The sequence below is a fragment of the Dipodomys merriami genome, unplaced genomic scaffold, assembly GCF_024711535.1.
Source record: "Dipodomys merriami isolate MVZ:Mamm:240054 unplaced genomic scaffold, mDipMer1.0.p SCAF_9, whole genome shotgun sequence".
NCBI classification, from domain to species: Eukaryota; Metazoa; Chordata; class Mammalia; order Rodentia; family Heteromyidae; genus Dipodomys; species Dipodomys merriami.
In genome coordinates, this window is record NW_027206512.1 from 12,042,654 (window position 1) to 12,063,956 (window position 21,303).

General features: G+C 34.8%; 1 protein-coding gene across 4 annotated transcripts in view; it reads left to right on the forward strand.

Moving 5' to 3' along the window:
- Mapk10 (mitogen-activated protein kinase 10) overlaps positions 1 to 21,303 on the forward strand; it is a 318,234-nt gene that overhangs the window by 245,095 nt on the left and 51,836 nt on the right. For all 4 annotated transcript variants that reach the window (XM_070012343.1, XM_070012339.1, XM_070012342.1 and 1 more), the window contains 2 exons: positions 15,943 to 16,125; positions 19,773 to 19,897. In XM_070012343.1, the coding sequence (XP_069868444.1) occupies positions 15,943 to 16,125; positions 19,773 to 19,897 (308 nt within the window). The remainder of the gene's footprint in view (positions 1 to 15,942; positions 16,126 to 19,772; positions 19,898 to 21,303) is intronic.

The window sequence follows — 21,303 nt, forward strand, 5'->3', positions numbered from 1 at the left end:
TTTCCCTTTGGATTCAGGTTCTTAGTGTATATTTTCTGTAATTAGAATTATAATGTAGATTTTAAGTCATGATGACATTTGAAAAATAAAGCCATTGAAATCCTTATTAATAAAGGGATGTGCTTTGTGGATTTTGAGCAGAATTGTTTCATTAATCTTTAAATAAAATTATTATCATTTCATGAGTAGAGCTTGCTATCAACAGTAGAGAGATCAGACAATTGAGCTTACTTCATAACCTATAGCACTCAAACACAAGAAGTGTTATTAATAGGGAGAAGACATATGCTAATATTTTAGCATATTCTATTTTCATTTACTAGGAGTAAAACCAAAGTTTTATATGTTAACTGATGCCTAAATTACATCAAATATTCAACAGATTTGTTAGAAGCACAAGTTTTTTATTTGCATTTTGCATTATTGAGTTAGTTAATAATTATTTAACATTGACAGTAATAATAAATTATTCTGAGACTACAAAATATTGTGATAATTGTTAGGTTTTTAAAAAGAGGTAGCCGAGTAAGAACTGCACCAGCACGCACGTGGTATTCAGATAAGGGGTAGGTTTATTCAGTAGACCTGCTTGGACCAGGCAAGGGTGGCACTCCACGTGGCTGGGAAAGGCCTGGGAATGAGAGAGAGATGGGAAGAGAGGAAAGAGAGAGGAAAGAGCAGAGAGAGGGGTAAGAACAGTAGCACTCACGTGGTATTCAGGTAAGGGGTAGACCTGCTGGGACCAGGCAAGGTTGGCACTCCACGTGGCTGGGAAAGAGAGAGAGCAAGAGAGCAAGAAAAGAGCAGCAAGAGCTAGAAACGAACAGAGAGAAAAAAGGGAGAGTCTGGGCCTGGGCTAGCCCTTATGTAGGGTATGGGTGGGGAAAGGTGTGGCCACATCAAATTCAGATGTGACCTCAGAGGATGCAGATGTGACCTCTTCCAGGTGTCCCAGTTGCCTAGGTAACGCAGGTACTGGGTGGAGACTTTGCTGCGAGGAGGGTGGAGTCTGCTCGCCATCCAGGAGCGGACCTTACAATAATATTTTGTCATTATAATCATTACTCCTCAGTCCACTTTACAATTTGAACCCTAAGTAAAAATACTACACTATCTTTTCAAAACAAGAAATAGTATGAGATTGTCTTTGATGAATGAAGCTTTTACTTAACACTCAATTCTGAGAAGCATGTGGGAATTTCCTGGTGATTGATGATCCAGATGACAGCATTGAGTGATTTATTGATTAGTAAGTCAAAGTGTTTACTAAATAAATTCTTTTTTGTGTGCTGGTCTTGTGGCTTGAACTCAGGGCTTAAATACTGTACCTGAGATTGTTTATTTTCTCAAAGCTAGTATTCTACCATTTGAGCCACAGCTCCACTTCTGACTTTTTGGTGGTTAATTGGAGATAAGAGTCTCACAGATTTTCCTGCCCAGGCTGGCTTCATTTTGCAACCTTCAGATCTTGTCCTCCTGATTAAGATTATAGACATGAACCACTGTTGTCTGGCAAGAAATTTTAAATATTTCATTTTCATCCATTAGTTTGATAATGATTTTAATATTCAAAATAATGCTTTTATTTATTTTTATTGAATAAATAGTTTTAAAATAATGCACATACTCTTACATGTTAAATTATCACAATAGCTTTATGATAATACATATTTCCTGGTGTCTTTGTTGTCATAGCATATTATATATGTAGTCTTCCTAAAAGTTCTTCAACCAGTGAAGTATGTCAAGTAGAGGATAATAAATACAAGGCAAGCACTCTACCACTGAGCCACCTTCCCAGGCCCTATTTTCACATACTCCTTTAAAACCTTTATTTTTTTACATACATTCTCTCAACCTTATTTTTTCCCCATTCTATTTCTTCTTCCTCTCTTCATTAGATTTACATGTGCACATGATGTATGTTATCAGTTTTTTTAGGGATACTGACAGACCTTTATAATTCTACCTTTGAACAGAGACTTAAGATAGTGTGTTGTTGTTAATTAAAAGTGTGAGTTTTGAAGCATGAAATTTCCAAAGAAAGGTTCTGATTTTGAAAGAACAATTGCAACTTTTTTGCTGTTGGATTTAGGAACATTCACTGACACAACAGTTATGACAGCCCATTACCTGAATCCTGTGCTAAGTGAAAATACAATGGTGGTAGGGACAAAAGAGGGAAGGCAGTGTGGCCTGAGATAGCCACACCTTTCCTAACTAGGAGAGACATTTTCTCTTTGTTGGCTAGAATCTCTTTTGTTAGTTTGCATTATGTCAATAGCCCAGGGCCAGGGGCCTGTTGGAATGGAGGGGTGGAGTTCTAGGGAGGGGGGTGGAGCTAAGCAATTTACTAGGAGAAAAGATATATTTTGGCTCACAGCTTCAGTGGTTTCATCTTAAGTTTCGTTAGCTACATTGTTTTTAGGCCTATGGTAAGGCAGAAATATCAAAGCAGGTAGTGTATAGCAGAGCAAAGACACTTACCTCATGATGGCCAGGAAGCAATGAGAGAGAGAAAGATGGAGTTATGGTCCAATATTGCCTCCAAGAGCATATGTCCAGTGACCTAACTTCCTTCTACTAGGCTCTACCTCTTAAAGGTTCCACTACTTCCCACAGTATTATAGCCTGTTGACTGAACTGTTAGCATATGGGCCTCTGGATAAAATTTAGGATCCAATTCCAAAACTCATAAAAATCCAAAAATTACATAATTATGGATGATGATCCATACTGCTGGACAGTGTACAAGTAGCTGTCTAGGCTTTATTTGTTTAAACTTAATTGCAAGAACCTACATTATATCATTTCGATCTCTTGGTTAAAAATAACAAGAGATCATTTAGAATAGATTAATCCTGACAGATAACATGACAGATTTTCAGACATTCTCTGAAAATTAGTAACTATTTTTAATAACATCCAAATGGACATAACTTTTTCCCCCTAAGGCAAAAGACACAGTATCTGAGTGCTAGATTGTGTATAAATTGCTCTTTGCCCATAGGAACACCAAAGATGGAAAAACAAGGCAGTGAATCAGAGCATTAAAGCAGCCAGAATTCCACATAGGCAGTGTTCCTAAAAACAACTCTCAGAGACTCCAATACTCTTGTCAAGTTGTCTCAGACAGCATGACAAGCTTTTTGCCCAAACCAATCTGGACTGTGATGTCCTATGTATGTGTCCTGTGTAGCTGGGATAACAGACATACATCTGCCTAGCCTTTTTTTGGTTGAGATGAGATTGCATAAGTTTTCTGCTTGGGTTGATTTTGAACTGTGGTCCCACTAATCTCAGCCACAATGTCTGACTCAAATTCTTTAATTGCCTATTTCTTTTTAGGTAATATGACTGATTTCATAGAACTTGGTACAAGTTCTTGAGCAATATCCCCGTTGTAATCATCTCCAATAACAAGGTGCAACCCTTGGGTGGCATAAACATAGGTAGTCACTCCGAGAAATGAAAGGTGTATAACGCTGACATGGGAATTGGGAAAGTCTCTGGGCATTGCCATCACCCAGGAAGACATATCATGATGGAGAACAACAGGATTCAGAAGTTCAACTCTGGAGTTGACATTTGTTTTATCAGTTTTACACATAAGCTTTGTGATCTATTAAAGGTATTTTCAGATCTGACCATGAAGATAAATTCTGCAAAACATTATGCCTTTACTTCGGAATGTTGTTCTATAGAAACATCACAAAGAGAACTGAGCATCTTACAGCTATGGAGACTAGTTATTAAATGAGTACCTGTCTAGAACCAATTGAGATAAAGAAATATAGGCATACAGATTCCATTAGAACATCTGTTGTTACAGTCTGACAAATAAGGTGGTTAGTTGTGGGAAAAAAGTGGCTAGCATTACAGGTCACTTCCACACATTTTAAGGTCACTACTTAGAGAAGGAAATAGGCTCACTCTTGTTTAACTTGTGGGCAAGGTTCCACATGGTGTGTTGAGGATGTGCGATTCCTTTCCAAGTGGCTTCAACAACAAAATGGCTTGCTTAGTAGTGGAGAGTTTCCCTTATTGGAAAGATCTCCTTTCCATTTGGAATATCTGCCTTTATTTTGCATGCAAACCTATAACATAATATCATTACATAAACAGAAAATAAACCTTTCATATATATATATATATAGTAGTCTTATGCAGTATTAATGTTATATGATGATAAATAATACTAGCTAGTGTATCACACAATGTGGGAGGGACTTTACCATACATAATCTTTATAGATCTTTAAAAAATTTATAAATACTTTGTTACTCCATCATTGAGGATTTTAGAGGATAAATCGAGGTATAGAGGAGTAAAATACTTTGGTCAAGGTTATTCAGGTAGAAAATAGTGACGCTACTTCCACATCAGAAAAAAATGAGTATTTGAAGAGAGAGTGGAGAAAACATTTTATTTTATTAAGTAAGAAAAAGAAATAGATGTTTCACCATGTTTTAGTCCATAGGAAAAAGTCCTTTTGGAGACATTTGAATGGAGACAGGCAAGAAAATCACTGCTTAGTGAGCTCTCTTTCTGGCTCTCTCTGGGTCTCTCTCTCTCTATCTTTATCTCTCTCACTATTGCTTTTTAAAAAAAATATCTTCTACACTTACCACCAAAAATAGATATGCTGTAGTGATTTAGTCAGACTGGTCACTTTGGACAATATGACAAGAATACCTACATAAAAGTAAATACATTATTAGTGCTTTTTCCTGTTTTCTTCAATCAAAGATTTTTTTCCACAACAAACGCTAGTGAGACAGGCATTCCCTGAAGTTTAAATGTGTGTCTAATAAGGAATGTGCAACTATTTGCTCTATCTTTCCTTGATATTTCTGCATGTCACCTGCTATCCTGAAATGGAAGCAAAACAAATTTGCTTCTCTGGGTCTGCTTATCCCCTTCCAAGCCCCAACCATTTCTTTGCAGTGACTACTGTTTAGGTGTGTAATCACATAATGGAAACCTGGGGTTTGCTTTCAGTGAGAGTTTCACAGTACAAAGAATCCCATCAAGTATTCTTTAAGGTCACTGCCAAATTCTGCAATGTAATTTGAAATGTAAGTGAAGCAGAATTTTATTGAGCACTGTCTTAATGCCTTTTCCTGGTTTTCTCCCCTCAACACACCAGTGTTTTTCCTCACAAGAATGACCTATTGACCTTTCTGGCTTTCCTAAGACAAACACTCAAGTAACCAAGACAGTGGTTTTATTCCCTTGCTTCACCCTTCTGCATCTTGCCCTTCCTGTGTGCCTTCTACCCTGGCTTCCTGGTTGTAAATTCTGGATGATAACTGGAAGTAGAAGATAGAAAATTGTAATTGAACCTTAAATTCCAACTTTCTTTTGATCTTCAGTCTCAAAAGTATCCACTCCTTACTCTTATTAATTTCATCGTGAACTATCCCATGTTGAAAGCCAGTGCTCCTCAACTATTCTAAAATAACCATATTTGTAAGACAACTACAAGGCTTCCCATTTCGAAGCATGCTCCTTTTGGGGGACTTCATGAAGCTGAACCAGCAAATTCCAAAACATTCATTCCTGAGCATTCACTTTCTTCTGGCAATAGATTCATATTTATAAATAAGAATATATTTAAGAAAAGAAAATCTTTCTTTTAAGGTGGCTGTCAGTGTAATTCTTCTTTTTTCTTTTTACCAAATATGGTATACAGAAGAATATAAAAATGATTGGTATGTTTCCCATATTAACACAATGTAGAATAATTTACAATACACAATAGTAGGATGTCAGTGGAAGACTGCAAATGAGACCTTTGAAATCAGAAACTAAAGAAATCAAAGTAATATGATCATACTTTAGGTAACACTGGGGAACATGGCTAGCCCAGTTATGGAACACAAAAGTCCTTGACATTGTGTGTTCATGTTTTTAAACTATTTTCAAACACTAGTGACCAGGAGTTAGTCTCTGTAGCACAGGTGGTCCAGTGTTTTCATTTGTTTGCTGTTCTGTTCCTGTGTTCTTGTTCATCTTCATTTCATTTTTGTTTTCAGTTGACATGTGGTCAGTAGGGTGCATCATGGGAGAAATGATAAAAGGTGCAGTGCTGTTCCCTGGCACTGATCGTATCCTTCTAGCAGCCAATGGTTCCCATGGGTGACAAGCTCAGAACATTCCCTTTTATTTTAAATGCAGCACTGTGGATGATCCATACTCACTGCCCTTGGAGGGCTTCTGGAGGCTCAAATGTCTAGTCTTTACAAGCTCAGATCCTGACAGAGCAACCTTGTCTCCTAGCAAGGCATCCTGTGGACAATAGAGCACCAAATATGAAAGATTCAGCATGATGTTAAAAGGTCTCCTTTAATTCAGTCCTGCCAAATGAGTAGGAGAGATATAATTTTATTGTAGATATTTCATAAGTAAGCTACATCCATGCAGAGATAATAAATGACAAACAGTATTAAAACAAGATTTTGTCATACAATAGAAGACGTGTCATAAGAAATAGTCATGAGAAATAGTCATTTGGTATAGAAATCTAAAACCAGATTTGCCTTGCCCACAAATATAGTTTATAAAATGTACTTAGAGACTACATAACACACACACACACACACACACACACACACACACACACATATGTATATGTATCCAAATTGATACAATGCTTCTAAACTTTTTTCTCATTCACTTAATTTATAAAAATAAAATCTTCAATTCTACTCTGCTTCCCCATAGTATTAACTGCAATAGTTAAAACCTTATTAATTAAAAAATGGTTAAATTAACCATCTTGTGAAATTGTCTAAACCATTTGAGTAAGTGAAAGTAAACCTCCCATAAGCAGGAAATAATGAACAAGCAGACATTCCAGAACTGAGAGTTTATAAATATGAGTAGCGTGAGACTAATATGTGGATCTGGAATGTGTTTAGAAACAACTTACTCCCTTGAGTTAGCTGAATATCCCTTTATTTATGAAAATGTTATCATCATGCTAAAGATAAACCTCTGCTCAAATGGTCATTATTCAAAATCAATAGTGAGTCTATAGTTGTGGAGTCTTAATGTTTAAATGAGAGCAATTGAAACTAATATGTAATGTTAATTACTTACAAATGTCGTTAGTAGTTTTTTGTTTCTAACATCTGTATTACCATTTTTTATCAAACATCTATAGGACAATGTGAACATTTGAATACACATATATTTCATATATAAGTCAACCCCCATATATATGCATGTATTTGCCTTATATTAAAAATCAGCTTAGAAAATGACTGAATAAAGCAGTTAGTTGGAATTTATTTACTCCGTTAAAAGAAATGCATCATTTATGCTGACTTCTGACTATTCTTGCTTGGTAGAGTTTTTTCAATCTTATATAGCATGTACTTATAAAATCTTATCAGATTCCTCTTTTTTCTTTTTCTATATGACATAACTTTCATTAAAGCATCATAGTCATATTAGAGTTGATGCTATGTTGAAGGTATGTTGGCTTGATAAATGTCTGAATATTTCTAGAGACCAGGATTTCTTTTATTCCCAATTAATTATAAACTTGTATTTGACATCTGTCAATAAATTTGAAATGATTCTAAGTTTTGTCTAATTTTAAAGAATTTTGTGAAAACAGATTCAGTTTGTGTAATCCTTATTTTCCCCCAAATGTACTGATAATTGATAATTGATTGAAACGATAATTTGCCACCTGCAAATTAAAATTCTTGATTTTATTACTTACTTTTCATTGATGTTTAAGGAAAATTGAAACAAACCAGGCACTGGTGGTTCACACCTGTAATCCTAGGTACTCAGGAGGCTGAGATTTGAGGATTACCATTCAAGCTAGAGTTGGCAGGAAAGTCCATAAGACTCATTGCCTACAAAATACTTAGCAAAAGATGGAAATGGTGCTATGGCTCAAGTGGTAGAGTTAAAACTGTGAGCAAAAGAAGCTCAAGCAGTGCCCAGGACCTGAGTTCAAGCCCAGGAAAGGCACAAAAAATAATGAAATAGATTTCCACAGTTCAGTTATTTAACACAGCCAGCTCAGCATTATTAGAATAATTTCATGGAAGAAGTTGCTTGTGTTTTACTGGTTAACTTGAATGTCAAAATCACTTATAAATAATGTTTATAAGTCATATTACATGCCCTTAATCCTTTGATATTGATTTTCTCTAGAGGTCTCACATGGGGACAATTTACACATTTCTTGCAAGACAAATGGGCAATGTTCTCTTAATGATTTTAAACATGCTGGTTAAACCTTTAAATCAGTCTTTCAAAAGCACATTATGGACACTAAATACAATGTTAACCTCTAAAATGGAAGACAGCTTACTTATTAGAAAATATTTATTATTAAAAGCCTGGTGCAGCCAAGCGCTGGTGGCTCATGCCCATAATCCTAGCTACTCAGGAGGCTGAGATTTGAGGACTATGGGTAGAAGCAGAAAAGCCTCCAATTAACCACTCAAAAAACAGAAGTGGTAGAGTGGCTTAAGTGGTAGAGCACTATCCTTGAGAATGAAGAGGCTCAGGGACAGCTCCCAGGCCATGAGTTCAAAACCCACAACCACCACCACCAACAACAAAACCATACCAGAGGCTCTTAAATCAATAATTTTAGCTACTCAGAAGTGTGAGATCTGGGGGATCAAGGTTTGAACTCAATCTGGGCAGAAGAGCCTGTGAAATTCCATCTTTAATTAATCAGCAATATGATGGGCTGGAGATGTGAGTCAAGTGGTAATACACTGGCCTTGCACAAGAAACCGGATTTAGGGGCTGGGAAGGTGGCTCAGTGATAGAATGCTTGCTTGGCATGCATGAGGCCCTGGGTTTGATTCTTCAGCACCACATAAGCAGAAAAAGCAGGAAGTGGCACTGTGGCTCAAGTAGTAGAATGTTAGCCTTAAGCTGAATGGCTGAGGGACAGTGCCCAGGCCCAGAGTTCAGGCCCCATTATCAACCAAAAAAAAAAAAAAGAAAGAAAGAAAAAGAAACCGGATTTATAGACTGAGGCCTTGAATTCAAACCCCAGTACTGGCACACAGATAAAAATTGTTAAAGTGACTTGGTGAAGACACAAAAATTATATCTAAATCTATTAGGTCAAAATAGACATAGAGATAATTCACATAATATACACCTATATAGTACACTATATTTAGTGCAGGAAACCTCATTTCCAAGAAATTCTCAAATGTGCTTTAACACATATCTGAACATTAAACTTAAAATATGTAAAGATTTTAATCATTAGTCTAGTAGGATATTAAGTAGCCATATGGGTCTTAAAATTATATATACTTTATTAGATTTTAAAACATATATTAACTAACTTTCATTCAACCAAATATGTTTTTAACTGTCTATGGAAGAATTGGAATTCAACCGTTGAGATAATTTCTTTAGGGAGATTCAATAAATTTGATCAAATGACATTTTTATTTAAAATTATAAAAATATTTTACATTATATGTGAGTTATTAAATGTAAAGTTCTGGAAGAAAATTAATTAAATGAACCTGTGTCAATTCTTTTTAATCCCTTTGTTTACAATACCTACTGCCTCTCTTCTTTCCAAAGTTCTAAATATTTCTTTTAAAAATATTTGTTCTGTTTGATCAGTATACTTCAGCCGCACCCTTTTTCTTTCTAAAGTTTTAAATAGTTGTCTGTATTGCCTCCTTGATTTTTCTTGACTTGTCACAGGCATATGAATCCTCAAACAATAGATGCTCTTGTGTATTGTACATATTGTTTTTATCATACTTTTGACCTGCTTTTTATAAAACATAATTTTTATATTTATCCATTCCAATAGATTGGGGAAAAATATTTTCACTGCTATATTGTATGCCTACAAGAAATCCATTTTCATGTAGGGAAACAGGTATTTTCAGAGTGTTTTGCATTTATAAACAGTGATTTTGCCAATATGGGTTTCCAGGGGGACACGTACCAGGTTTTCTTAAGTATATCTGCCTAAAGGTATAGAGGGCAGGTTTTTAACTTTACAATGGAATCTGAAATGTATCTACTAAGAAACAGTCTATACTTGTCTATTTTCTTCATATCTCCAATGTTTGGTATTTTATTTATTTTCCATTTGTTACCAATCTCAAAAGTTTAAAAGTACTATCTCACTGGAGCTTGAGTTTACATTTCATTGACTTCGAGGGCAGCTAACCATTTCTCCCACATCTGTTGACTATTAGTGTGTTACTCTTAGTAGAATGTCCTTTTGGTTTGTTTTTAATTTTTTTGTTATAATATTTTATGTCTCTATTACTCATCAGAAGTTTCTAGACAAAATAGCATCTAATTTTTGTAAGTCTTAGGTGTTTCAAGTATCTACTCTCTATTTGGATTGTTCTTCTATTTTTACTTAATAGTGACTTATCTATTTAGTGAGACTTATCCTATTTATCTAGGCAATTTATCTATGGTTCCTAGGTATTTATGACTTCAAAATTCTTGATTTTTTATATTCTTTTGTAATTTAACTGTGAATGTTTTAAAATTTAGTCAATCACATTTAAGTCTCTAGATCATGTGTTTGTGTGTATGTGTGTAGGAGGAGTTCAATTTATTTTTATTTAGACTATTCTTTCTTCACTAACAAATAATACTGTCTCTGTCATAAGTTCCCACATAACAGGGGAAGTAGTAGCATTAGGTTCTGAGCTCTATATCCCATTCCCTGGGTCTGTTATCTGATTTTGCATCACTTACTTCCTCTTTTAATGAATCAAAATATGTAACATTTATTTACATCAGGGATGGTCAATTCCCCTTTGCCATCTTCTTCAGTTGAGTTGACTGTTAATGCCTTATCACTCTACCATAAACTTCTTAAAACCGGCTCACTAACTTTTCTGACAAGATCTCTACTGATATTTATATTGGAATTATATAAAACCTAAATTTCAATTTGCCAAAATATGGAGTTTTAGTTAAGATCAATCTTTTACCTGAAAGCATTTCACCATGCATAAATTGAAATCCGATACTATTTTAATATGCTATTGATGATGTTCAGTATTTTGATTCTCCCTTGGTTCTTAAATGAACAAGATTATAATTTCACTGAAAAAATAAGTTTATTCAGATTTACCTGTCTGATTACCATTGACTTCTAATTTTTTTGTAATTGCCCCCTCTCCTTTTATAGTTTTTTTCCTTCTCTAAACATATCTTTTAGAAACTTATTTAGTAGAGATTGTGAGAATAAAACTGTATTTTCACTGGAATTCCCTTACTTGAAACTTAATTTAGTCAAATAAAGAGTTTTACACAGACCATTTCCCCCCCAGAATTTTGAAGATAAAACTCTATATGCTCTGCTTAAATATTATTAAATGACCATTGGCTGTTAATATCATCATAGGACAAAACTATTGTTTCTCCATTTACCATTTTACTTTTTTTGCTGTACATCCTAGGGCTTGAACTCAAGGCTTGGGTCTTCTCCCAGAGCTTTTGTGTTCAAGGTTAGTGTTTTGCCACTTAGACTCAACTCCACTTCTGGTTTTTTGGTAGTTAATTGGAGATGAGTCTTATGGACTTTCCTGCCCAGGCTGGCTATGAACTGCAGTCCTCAGATCTCAGCCTCCAGAGTAGCTAGGATTATAACAGTGTCCAGCTCGTACCATTTTCCTTGATCTTTGCTTATCTGCTGTTTGTCAGCAAGGTTTCTAGGTGTGGGTTTCTTTTATTTATCTCCCTTGCGATTTTTCATTATCTAGCTTCCAACCTTCTTCAATTCTTGTAATATCTTTGAATATTTTAACTCCTTTTTTACTGTAAACAAAACTGTTCAAACACTAATTAGGCAGTCAAGTATTAATCGCATTTTTGTAGTCCCTACTGTGTACCATGTACTTTTTGGTTCCTAAACATCTATCAGTAATTATTATGAAATTTACAATAAATAAATATATCCTGTTATTTATTTTTATGTAATTTTTTTTGTTGGTCATGGGGCTTGAACTGTGGGCCTGGTCACTGTCCCTCAGCTCTTTGACTCAAGGCTAGTGCTCTACCACTTCATCCTGTTATTTATTATCAGAAGAGACTAAAATACGAGAATCAAGGCAGAAATTGCTTCCATTTTCTTCTTTCTTTTTGGTGCGTGTGTGTGTGTGTGTCAGAGAGAGAGAGGGAGAGAGAGAGAAGGAGGGAGGGAGGAAGGCAGAGGGAGAGAGATTTTGTGAGTATGTAGCATTAGTAGAGTTTAAACTCAGGAATTTGTACTTGCTAGGCAAGTGCACCACCACTTGAGCCATGCAACCAGCCAGTTTTACTCTCATTTATGTCCATTTAGCTTACTATTTTTCCTGCCTCACCAGGATAACAGATGTGTGCCACCATGCCTAGCTTTTATTGGTCAAGGAAGTGGTCTCACACTTTCTGCCTGGGCTGACCTCAAATATACGCCTTCTGTTCTCAGCCTCCTTGTACCATGATTACAAGTCTGAGATTTAAATGTCCAGCTCTGTTAATTACATCTGATTGGCATGCTTTCTTGCTCGTGTAGAAGTTGGGTCATCTTTTCTCCACTTCCATTGTTATAAGGCTATACCTAGAATGAATGTGACTTACCAGAGTGGTCTCCCAGGACACAACACAGTGCCCTTATAACTGCTATTAAGTAGATCATTTGCTAGTGTAGGCTGTTTGAATTAGCTCCTTTGTTTATGGTGGTATTATTTGGTAATTTGAAAAGATCTCTAAAATATAGGTATCAAATTATATCTCCAAATTACATTTTAAGTTATCAAGTTATAAATATCCCATTTAAAATGCTATCACATTCAGATAGAATCAGATCCAGCATTTGCAATGTCACAATAGCATACAATTCGAGGAGAGTGCTGTTTATAACAAGAATGAATGGTATAAATACAAAATAAATCAGTCTCATAAGGCTGGTCCTTGGAGGCCTTAAAGATTAAACTTCAATAGCTCAATGAAAAATTTGCCTCCACCACGTACAGTAATGTATATTAGAAAATGTAATGTCTATTTTTGGATTTGTAAGTAAAGATGAATTACAATAGTAAATAGAATTTATAAGACAAAATAGATCATAATAAGAACTGTATAAGTTACATGTCAATCAGTCTTTGGCCAACCCTGCTGGGTAGATCCAACTGACATTAACTCCTTCCAGTTTTTCCTGAGTTGTTCTGGTTTATACTATCTTCTTCCTGTGCTCATTTCCCATGCATATAGATATTATTGTGTGTTAAATGGCCCTTACAGGATCTATGCTACCAGACGCTGAAGGGGGCTTTTGAGAGGAAAAGAACAATCCCAAGTGAATAAAAGAACTAATTATTTTTCTTTTGGTAATACTAAGATCTAATACAGGGCCTCAACACATGCCAGTCAAGCACTTTTTCACCAAGTCACTCCCAGCTCCATGCTAAAGATGTTGTATAAAAACAAAACAATTCAAAACATAACCTTGAGAGTATAGGTTTGGAACTCTGTCATATATATAACTTTCATGCATGCAATATATGTGTGGGGTGTGTGTATGTGAGAGAGAGAGACATACACACAGAGAGACAAAGAGACAGGGATAGAAAGAGAGAGAGGAAGATAGAGAGAATATATTTTTCTGATCTTACAATGGGCTTCAAAAGTAGAAAAACAATTATTAAAAAGTTTTGAAACTCGGGACTGGGAAGGTGGCTCAGTGGTAGAGTGCTTGCCTTGCATGCATGAGGCCCTGGGTTCAATTCCTCAGTACCACATAAGCGAAAAGAAAAAAACCAGAAGTGGCACTGTGGCTCAAGTGGTAGAGCGCTAGCCTTGAGCTGAAGAGCTGAGGGATAGCGCCCAGGCCCAGAGTTCAGGTCCCACGACCGGACCCCCCCCCAAAAAAAAAAAGTTTTGAAACTAGGATGAACAGAAAGGATATATCTCAACATAATAGAGGTTATATGTAACAATATCACACTAAACAGAGAAAAACGGAAATAATTTTCTCTTGTCATACACAAACCACCTACTTAAGCTTTCCACCATAACTAGGATAAGAGATGCATACCACCAGATCCAACAATTCTGTTGAGATGGAGGTCTTATAAATTTTTTCACCCAGGTTGTTCTAGAAGTATCATATTCTCAATCTGTCACATGAATAGCTAGAATTACAAGCATAAACCACCATTTCCCAATGATGTTTTAATTTCCTTCTTTTTTGAAGAGGAGGAGGATGGAACTTGAACTTGAAATAAGGGTCTTGGTTCTTAGTTTTTTTTTATTTTTTCTGAAGACAGATGCTCTACCACATGAGCCATACTTCCAGCTTTTTGCTGGCTAACTGGAGATAAGAGTCTCTCAGATTTGTCTACCTTGGCTGATTTTGAACTGTGGTCCTTCTAAGTAGCTAGTATTATAGTCATGAGGCACTAGTGCCCTGCTATGTTTTTAATTCCTTTATTTTTAATGTTTATGACTTACTACTATATTCTCATGCAAATAATTTCAATGAACTTTCACTAAGGTGTGACCTTGTTTTGTTATTTTCTATCTGTATTTAATTTCTTGATAGTCCATCATATTTTTTACAATAATTGAAGATGTACAAATTGATTTTACCTTTGTTCTACCTCCTTTGAACTGTTTTCAGTTTAATTTTATTCATGAGAAATATTGTTCATTCTGTCTTTATTCAGCCTGCCAAACATTTTTGATTCAACTCTCTTAATAACAAGAATTAATATTTTTATAGACATCAATTAATATTATGATAAGGGTCTCTGATATTGTAACTTCAGTAGGAATGAATTAACAGTAGATTACAGAATTGAAGAACAAACATTTTAGGAGAGAGCACTGCTTGTGATGTTGGATTTAAGACAAATATACAAGGCCTCACTGACACATGACAAGGGAATATATTTGAAATCATCTGCTTCTTGCTGCTTCTCTAGAGATTTCATCTGTAACATTCATCTACTTGAGGTTCTGATTATAGAGTATTAATGAGATGCAAAAGAGTCCCAATTAGTTATCTGGTGTTGGGGAATAAAAAGAATGATTGACAGGAGAAGTCAGTTCTTGTTTTTTGCCTATAGGACTTTACCATGTATTGCATAATTTTAAGAATCTAGAAGAAAGGATTATTCACAGATAAGCAGTAAGGGTTTGAAGGATGGAAATGTTTACCACGATTTGAACATAACACAAAGGAACACACATATCAAAACTTCATACTATATTTCATAACTATGGCCCATGTTAATATTTGTATCAAATATTAACAACAAAACAAAACAATTACAGTGTTCCCACATGCAATACATAAAACTAGACAATGTTAATACTTAAGTTTTAGAAAAGGAAGAAAAATATCACAGGAAATTTAGAAAATAAGTCAGTAAGTACTCTTTAAGATAGTTATGTATTCACTATTTAAAAATATAAGTGATGGGATATCTTCAGGATAAAAATGTTACTAGGAAGTAAGATTTTTTAAAAATCCTAAGTATCATGGCCATATAAATTTTTCCTCACTAAGATATGTTCTTTTTGCATTATTTAAATAACTTCTTATCTTTACAAACCTAAAGTACATTGACACATGCACATACATATATTTAACTCTTGATTATATAATTATAATAGAAGTTTAGCTCAACATAAGATTATTCTTGTTATTTGAGTAACCTGTATTTTTATAAATCAGACAGTTTTATAATCTTGCTTTTTAAAAATTGTGCTGATTCTCCAAAAGTGGTTCTAAAATTCCAGGAGGATTCATAGTCTGACAATTTTAATTTTATATGTTTGTCCTATGTTGCTCTTTTGAACTACTTCTGGATTGTTGATTGTTTGGGATTCTGACAGGCATAGCCTCCAGATTGTTCAAAGGCAAGAATTAGTGGTCTGTGCATCTTTTTTCCTTAACTGTTCAATTCTCAGATATTGACCAGTGGAATAAGGTAATTGAGCAACTAGGAACACCATGTCCAGAATTCATGAAGAAGCTGCAGCCCACTGTAAGAAACTATGTAGAGAATCGGCCCAAGTATGCTGGACTTACCTTCCCCAAGCTCTTTCCAGATTCCCTCTTCCCAGCGGATTCTGAGCACAATAAACTTAAAGGTAGGCCCCTCAGGGACAACCTGAGACCCATGGCATGTGATAGCATAAAAAATTAAGTGAGATAGAGACCTTTAACTTGAATTACCCCAATTTAAGGAAAGTTATTTTTAATTATGTTTTTTATTATCTTTAAGTAGTTACAATATATTCATTTTTCAGTACAACGCATCATCTTAACCAAGGAGAGTAATACAGATGAACTGTTTTAAGGGAACTTATTTAGAATCTAGAGCTGGGGTTGTAGCTGAATAGCTAACAAATGTGAGGCTCTGAGTCCAAAGCCTAGTACTGTAATCTCAACACATACATGGATACTAAAATTGATTTTTGAAGTGTGCATGTAAAATAACAAGATAATCTGACTAGAAATCATTGAAACTTTGCTATTACTTAGAAAAATTCCAATATGCATTATCAGTTTTAACACATTGGGATTGAAGTATTTGAGTTTCTTTCATTGGTACTTTATGGAAATATACCACAATTTTTCTATTTTAAAGTAGGAAATTCAATAAAAATCAATAATGTATTTCCACTAATAAGTGGATTCTATTACTGTACCTGTGGCTGATTATTACTGAAGTTAAAAAAATCTCAATCAATATCTTCTTCACTTACAAAACTGAAGATAGTTATATTTCAACACTTGGAGCAAACTGAGCAGTTTATTAAGTGTAAAATCAATAATAACATTCTATTCCTTGTTATAATTTAGGATACTCCTAAGAATCTAATTTTGAAACAAATTAGATCCTCCTCATTTAAGGTTCAAATTCTGCTTCTGTGCCTTAAAATCTCTGTGTCCCTGGACAAATTTCTCAGTCTTTATTTAACGAATGACTGTGAAGAGTTGTTGGAAAGAATCATTGACTTAATTTCTTGCCAAGTACTTAAAACAGTGCCTGATTTATAACAAATGCTGAATTACTTAAGTATAGTAAAAAGTCATATTAAAAATACTTGCCTGTTAATCAGAAAAAGTTAGGACATGTACTCTTGAAAATGAACCCTTCAACATTCAGGGCACAAGTATCTGAAATTAACTTAATTCAAAAAGCTAAGGTAGGCTTGAGACAGAGACACTAAATTGTGGTGCTACTGTTTTCTAGGATTTCTCATTTCCTAGATAGCTTTAAATTTCAACGAGAGGCTTTTCAATATCCAATGTAGTTTCTGGGCTCCTAAGTATTACATCACGCAGTTAGATGCTCTCCTCAGCTCCTTCTGGCTTATCTTCTTAGTGGCATGGACTCAATTATTGCCAAATATATCAATACTACCTACATGCAAATTTGAAAAGGTCTATAACTCCATGTAGAGATATTTCAGAATTTATGCATTCACGATTATAGACAAAAACGAATCCCCTGCTTATGAAGACACATAGTGTAACAGGAAGGAGATAGCAAAGCTCTCATGAAATTATTGAATAGTAATGTCAGTACCAGGAGAAAAAGTATGGAGTACCATACTTCATAAAGGAATTCTAACTTTCTTGAGGATCCTTTTACAGTGAGACCTCTACAGTTGTATTATTTTGTAAGTCATTAAATAGCGAACATATTTACACTTACCTAATTAACATTTTTAATGCAGAACCAGCACTTCATAAAGAATCACTATATAAATAAAATTTAAAGGAAACTCATATTCTACCCTATTTGGAAAAGAACCTAATACCATTGCCTGCAAATGAAAGATAAGGCACTGAATTATTTTATTTGCTTTGTTTCCTCCATATGGTATTGATGATTATTTCATAATAAGATGGTTTGGTATTAGCATAGTTCCTGCCCCTACCAATGAGGAGCCAATTTCAGAAACAGAAGTACAGAAACTGTGACAAAGAATGAACCAATTCAGTAGTGGTTCCCACTAGACACTGTGTTGGAAATGAACTCTATAACTTGGGAGAAAATAAGAGAGGGGGTGACACTGTTAAAAAAAAATGCACTCATGACCTGTCTTATGTAACTGCAATCCCTCTGTACATTAATTTTACAATAAAAAATAGTTACAAATCAGAGAGATCTTTGAATCAGTAAAACAAACACAGCTGTGATAGGCCACTAGGGAGATACTGTTAATGAGAATGATTAAATTTTGATTCAATATTTAATTAATTCGGTATTTTTACTATTTTGGTGAGCTTTAAATTTTTACTTGAGAATAATAGTAATCATTTGGTGTGATTGAGTTTACCAGAAAATGGTACTAGAAATAGAAAGTCCTAAGGTCCAATTTTATAAGTGATTTTTTTCACAGTACTATAAAACATTGGGCACTATATTAAAATGTGAAAAAATAAGACAATGCTTATATGGTAAGTGCAAAAGTAGTTTATTAATTTTAACTATGGTATTGTCAAAATTATGTGAAAAGGAATTGAACAATAAATAGTTAAATTCTGTGAATAAATGAACAGAACTAGGAAAATTATGTTAACAGTCACGGAGGTTGTCTCTGGCTGATATTTCTTAATTTGAATATTTTATGCCATTTTCAAGTTTGCGCAACTAATCCAGTCGCCTTAATCTGAAAAAATGATTTACATATTAAAGCATATTGAATTTTTGTAAATTTATTGAGATTTTTTTCTCTTTAATTTGAAGTTTTACCATATACTCAGAATAAACTGAATTATTTTTTACCACTGACTGAACTTTTAGATTAGTTGAGTGACAACATCCATTTAGGGTATGTCTTATTCCTGCTAAAACTCTATTTTATGTAAATGCTATCAGGTAAGTCTGCTTACTAATTATCACTGCACACTGTGTGCCTAGTGCTGCAGCCATAATGTTAGCCATGAACACATGTGCATGGTGAAGGCTTTGTTATTATCAGGGTAGCATTGGACTGCTTTCAGCCATGAATCAGTCCATTTCATCCATTCATGGAGCCATTGATTTAAAAGGCCTGATAATCACAGAGTGTTAAAATGACATCATACTTACTCTTCAGATTATTTTTATATGTATAAGCATATAAACACATGTAACATATGTGTATTTATATTATAATATATAATAATATAATACACACACATACATACATATATAATGTATGTGTTTATATCACATATAACACATTGTTTTATATATAAACACATTATATTAATATAAACACATATACATATATATTTTTATATATTATGAAATTTGGACTACATAGCCTCTTGTTAAATTCTGATTGACTTTCTTACTTTTTGTTTTGGTGGTACTGGGGATTAAAGTCTGGATCTCATGTTTAGTAGGCAGATTATCTACCCCTCCTACTGTGCCCCTAGCTTCAACATTGGTTGACTGCAAACAGCTATCCCTGCTTTTGCAGAAAGCAATTTCAGTTCCCATCCTGCGTATCTTATCAATCCTGGACTCTTACATATTACCCAAGCAAATTAGTGTACAAACTTTCTGCCTTGATAAATGTGACTTTAAATTCTAGTGAATAATTCATCTCACATACTCATACCTAGAACCCTTAACAAGTCCCAAATGATTTCTTTTACAGAACATTAAAAACTTTACTGTGCTTTAAAAGAAGTTAATAGTCCGTTCTTTGTTTTCTTAGTTTCCTCTCCATTTAAAAAATTTCCTTGTCCAAATACAAATCTCACTCATTGTTTTTCTCATCTATTGTTTCAGCCAGCCAAGCCAGGGACTTGTTGTCAAAGATGCTAGTGATTGACCCAGCCAAAAGGATATCCGTGGATGATGCCTTACAGCATCCGTACATCAATGTGTGGTACGACCCTGCTGAGGTGGAAGCGGTAAGGCACAGGTTCATTTTACTTTCGGTTCATGAACAAACCGAACAAATCTAGGCTCAGAAAACTTGAAAGGCTATTATTGACCTTTTCTCAACCTATATTTTAAAAGCATTTCTTTTTCAGAACTTCCTGTGAAAGGGGCAATTTAGTGTAAACTTTAGATGTCATGATGCACTGCTATGCGTTTCTGTTAACAATTATGTCTCCTCCATTGCATTTCTCTTTAAAACTTTGATTTTATTTCCTTGCTACGTTGCTTTGATTTCCTTGCTAAGATACTTGCTACTAGCACCATCTGATTCTTAAGAATATTTCAGGTGGAGAGCTTTTATCAGACAATTGGTGACTTTGTGAAATTGCAGGAACTAGACATGAAAAAGTGGGTATTTCAAAGAGGACATTATTTTTCAGGCGACTGTTGAATATCCTTGTTATCTGTCCTTGTGTTAAATCCAGACATGATTTAAGAATCTTTTCAGGGCCGAGTGCCGGTGGCTCACACCTGTAATCCTAGCTACTCAGGAGGCTGAGATCTGAGGATCGCGGTTCAAAGGCCGCCCAGGCAGGAAAGTCTATGAGACTCTTATCTCCAATAAACCACCAGAAAACCAGAAGTAGCGCTATGGCTCATATGGTAAAGCGCTCGCCTTGAGCTGAAGAGCTGAGGGACAGTGCCCAGGCCCAGAGTTCAAGCCCAATGATCGGCCAAAAGAAAGAAAAAAAAGAATCTTCTCAGAAGCCTGTTTTTATTTTCAAAATATTTCTCAACCTTTTACTTCTTTTTTTTTTTATTGTGAAAATACTGTACAGAGGGATTACAATTACATGGACAAGATAATGAGTACATTTCTTATCAAGCATTGTAGCCTCCTCCTTTGTTTCCCCTTCCCATCCCTTCCCATCCTCTCCCGGCCCCCCCCACCCAATTACTCCCCGCCCCCCCCCCACCAAAGTTGTAAAGTTCGTTTTCGACATAACGACTTGTACATCTCATTGTTGCAATGGGTCCACCTGTATCCCTATTTAAATGATTTGTTTTTCCCCTTCCCCTCCACAAATTATACAGTGAAAGCAGGGGTTATTATACTGTGGGGGAGGGACATACAAAGCAACAAAGAAATAATCTTATAAATGTGTTAGAAACAATTGCATGAAAGAAAAAAAAACATTTGAATACATATCTTAGAGTTCATGTCCTCTTTCTTTCTCTGTGTGGAGATAGGCTTAGGGCATTGGTCCTGTGCATGCATATTCTATAAGCTTCCTGATGAGAAATATGTTTCTGTAAATGTTGCCAGCAGCAATGCTGCTTTCATTTATAAAAATAAGAACTCAAATTCTTAAACACCTATGCTAAATTTTTTTATTTGATTTAATATCATACTTCCATATTCTCATTTGAATTT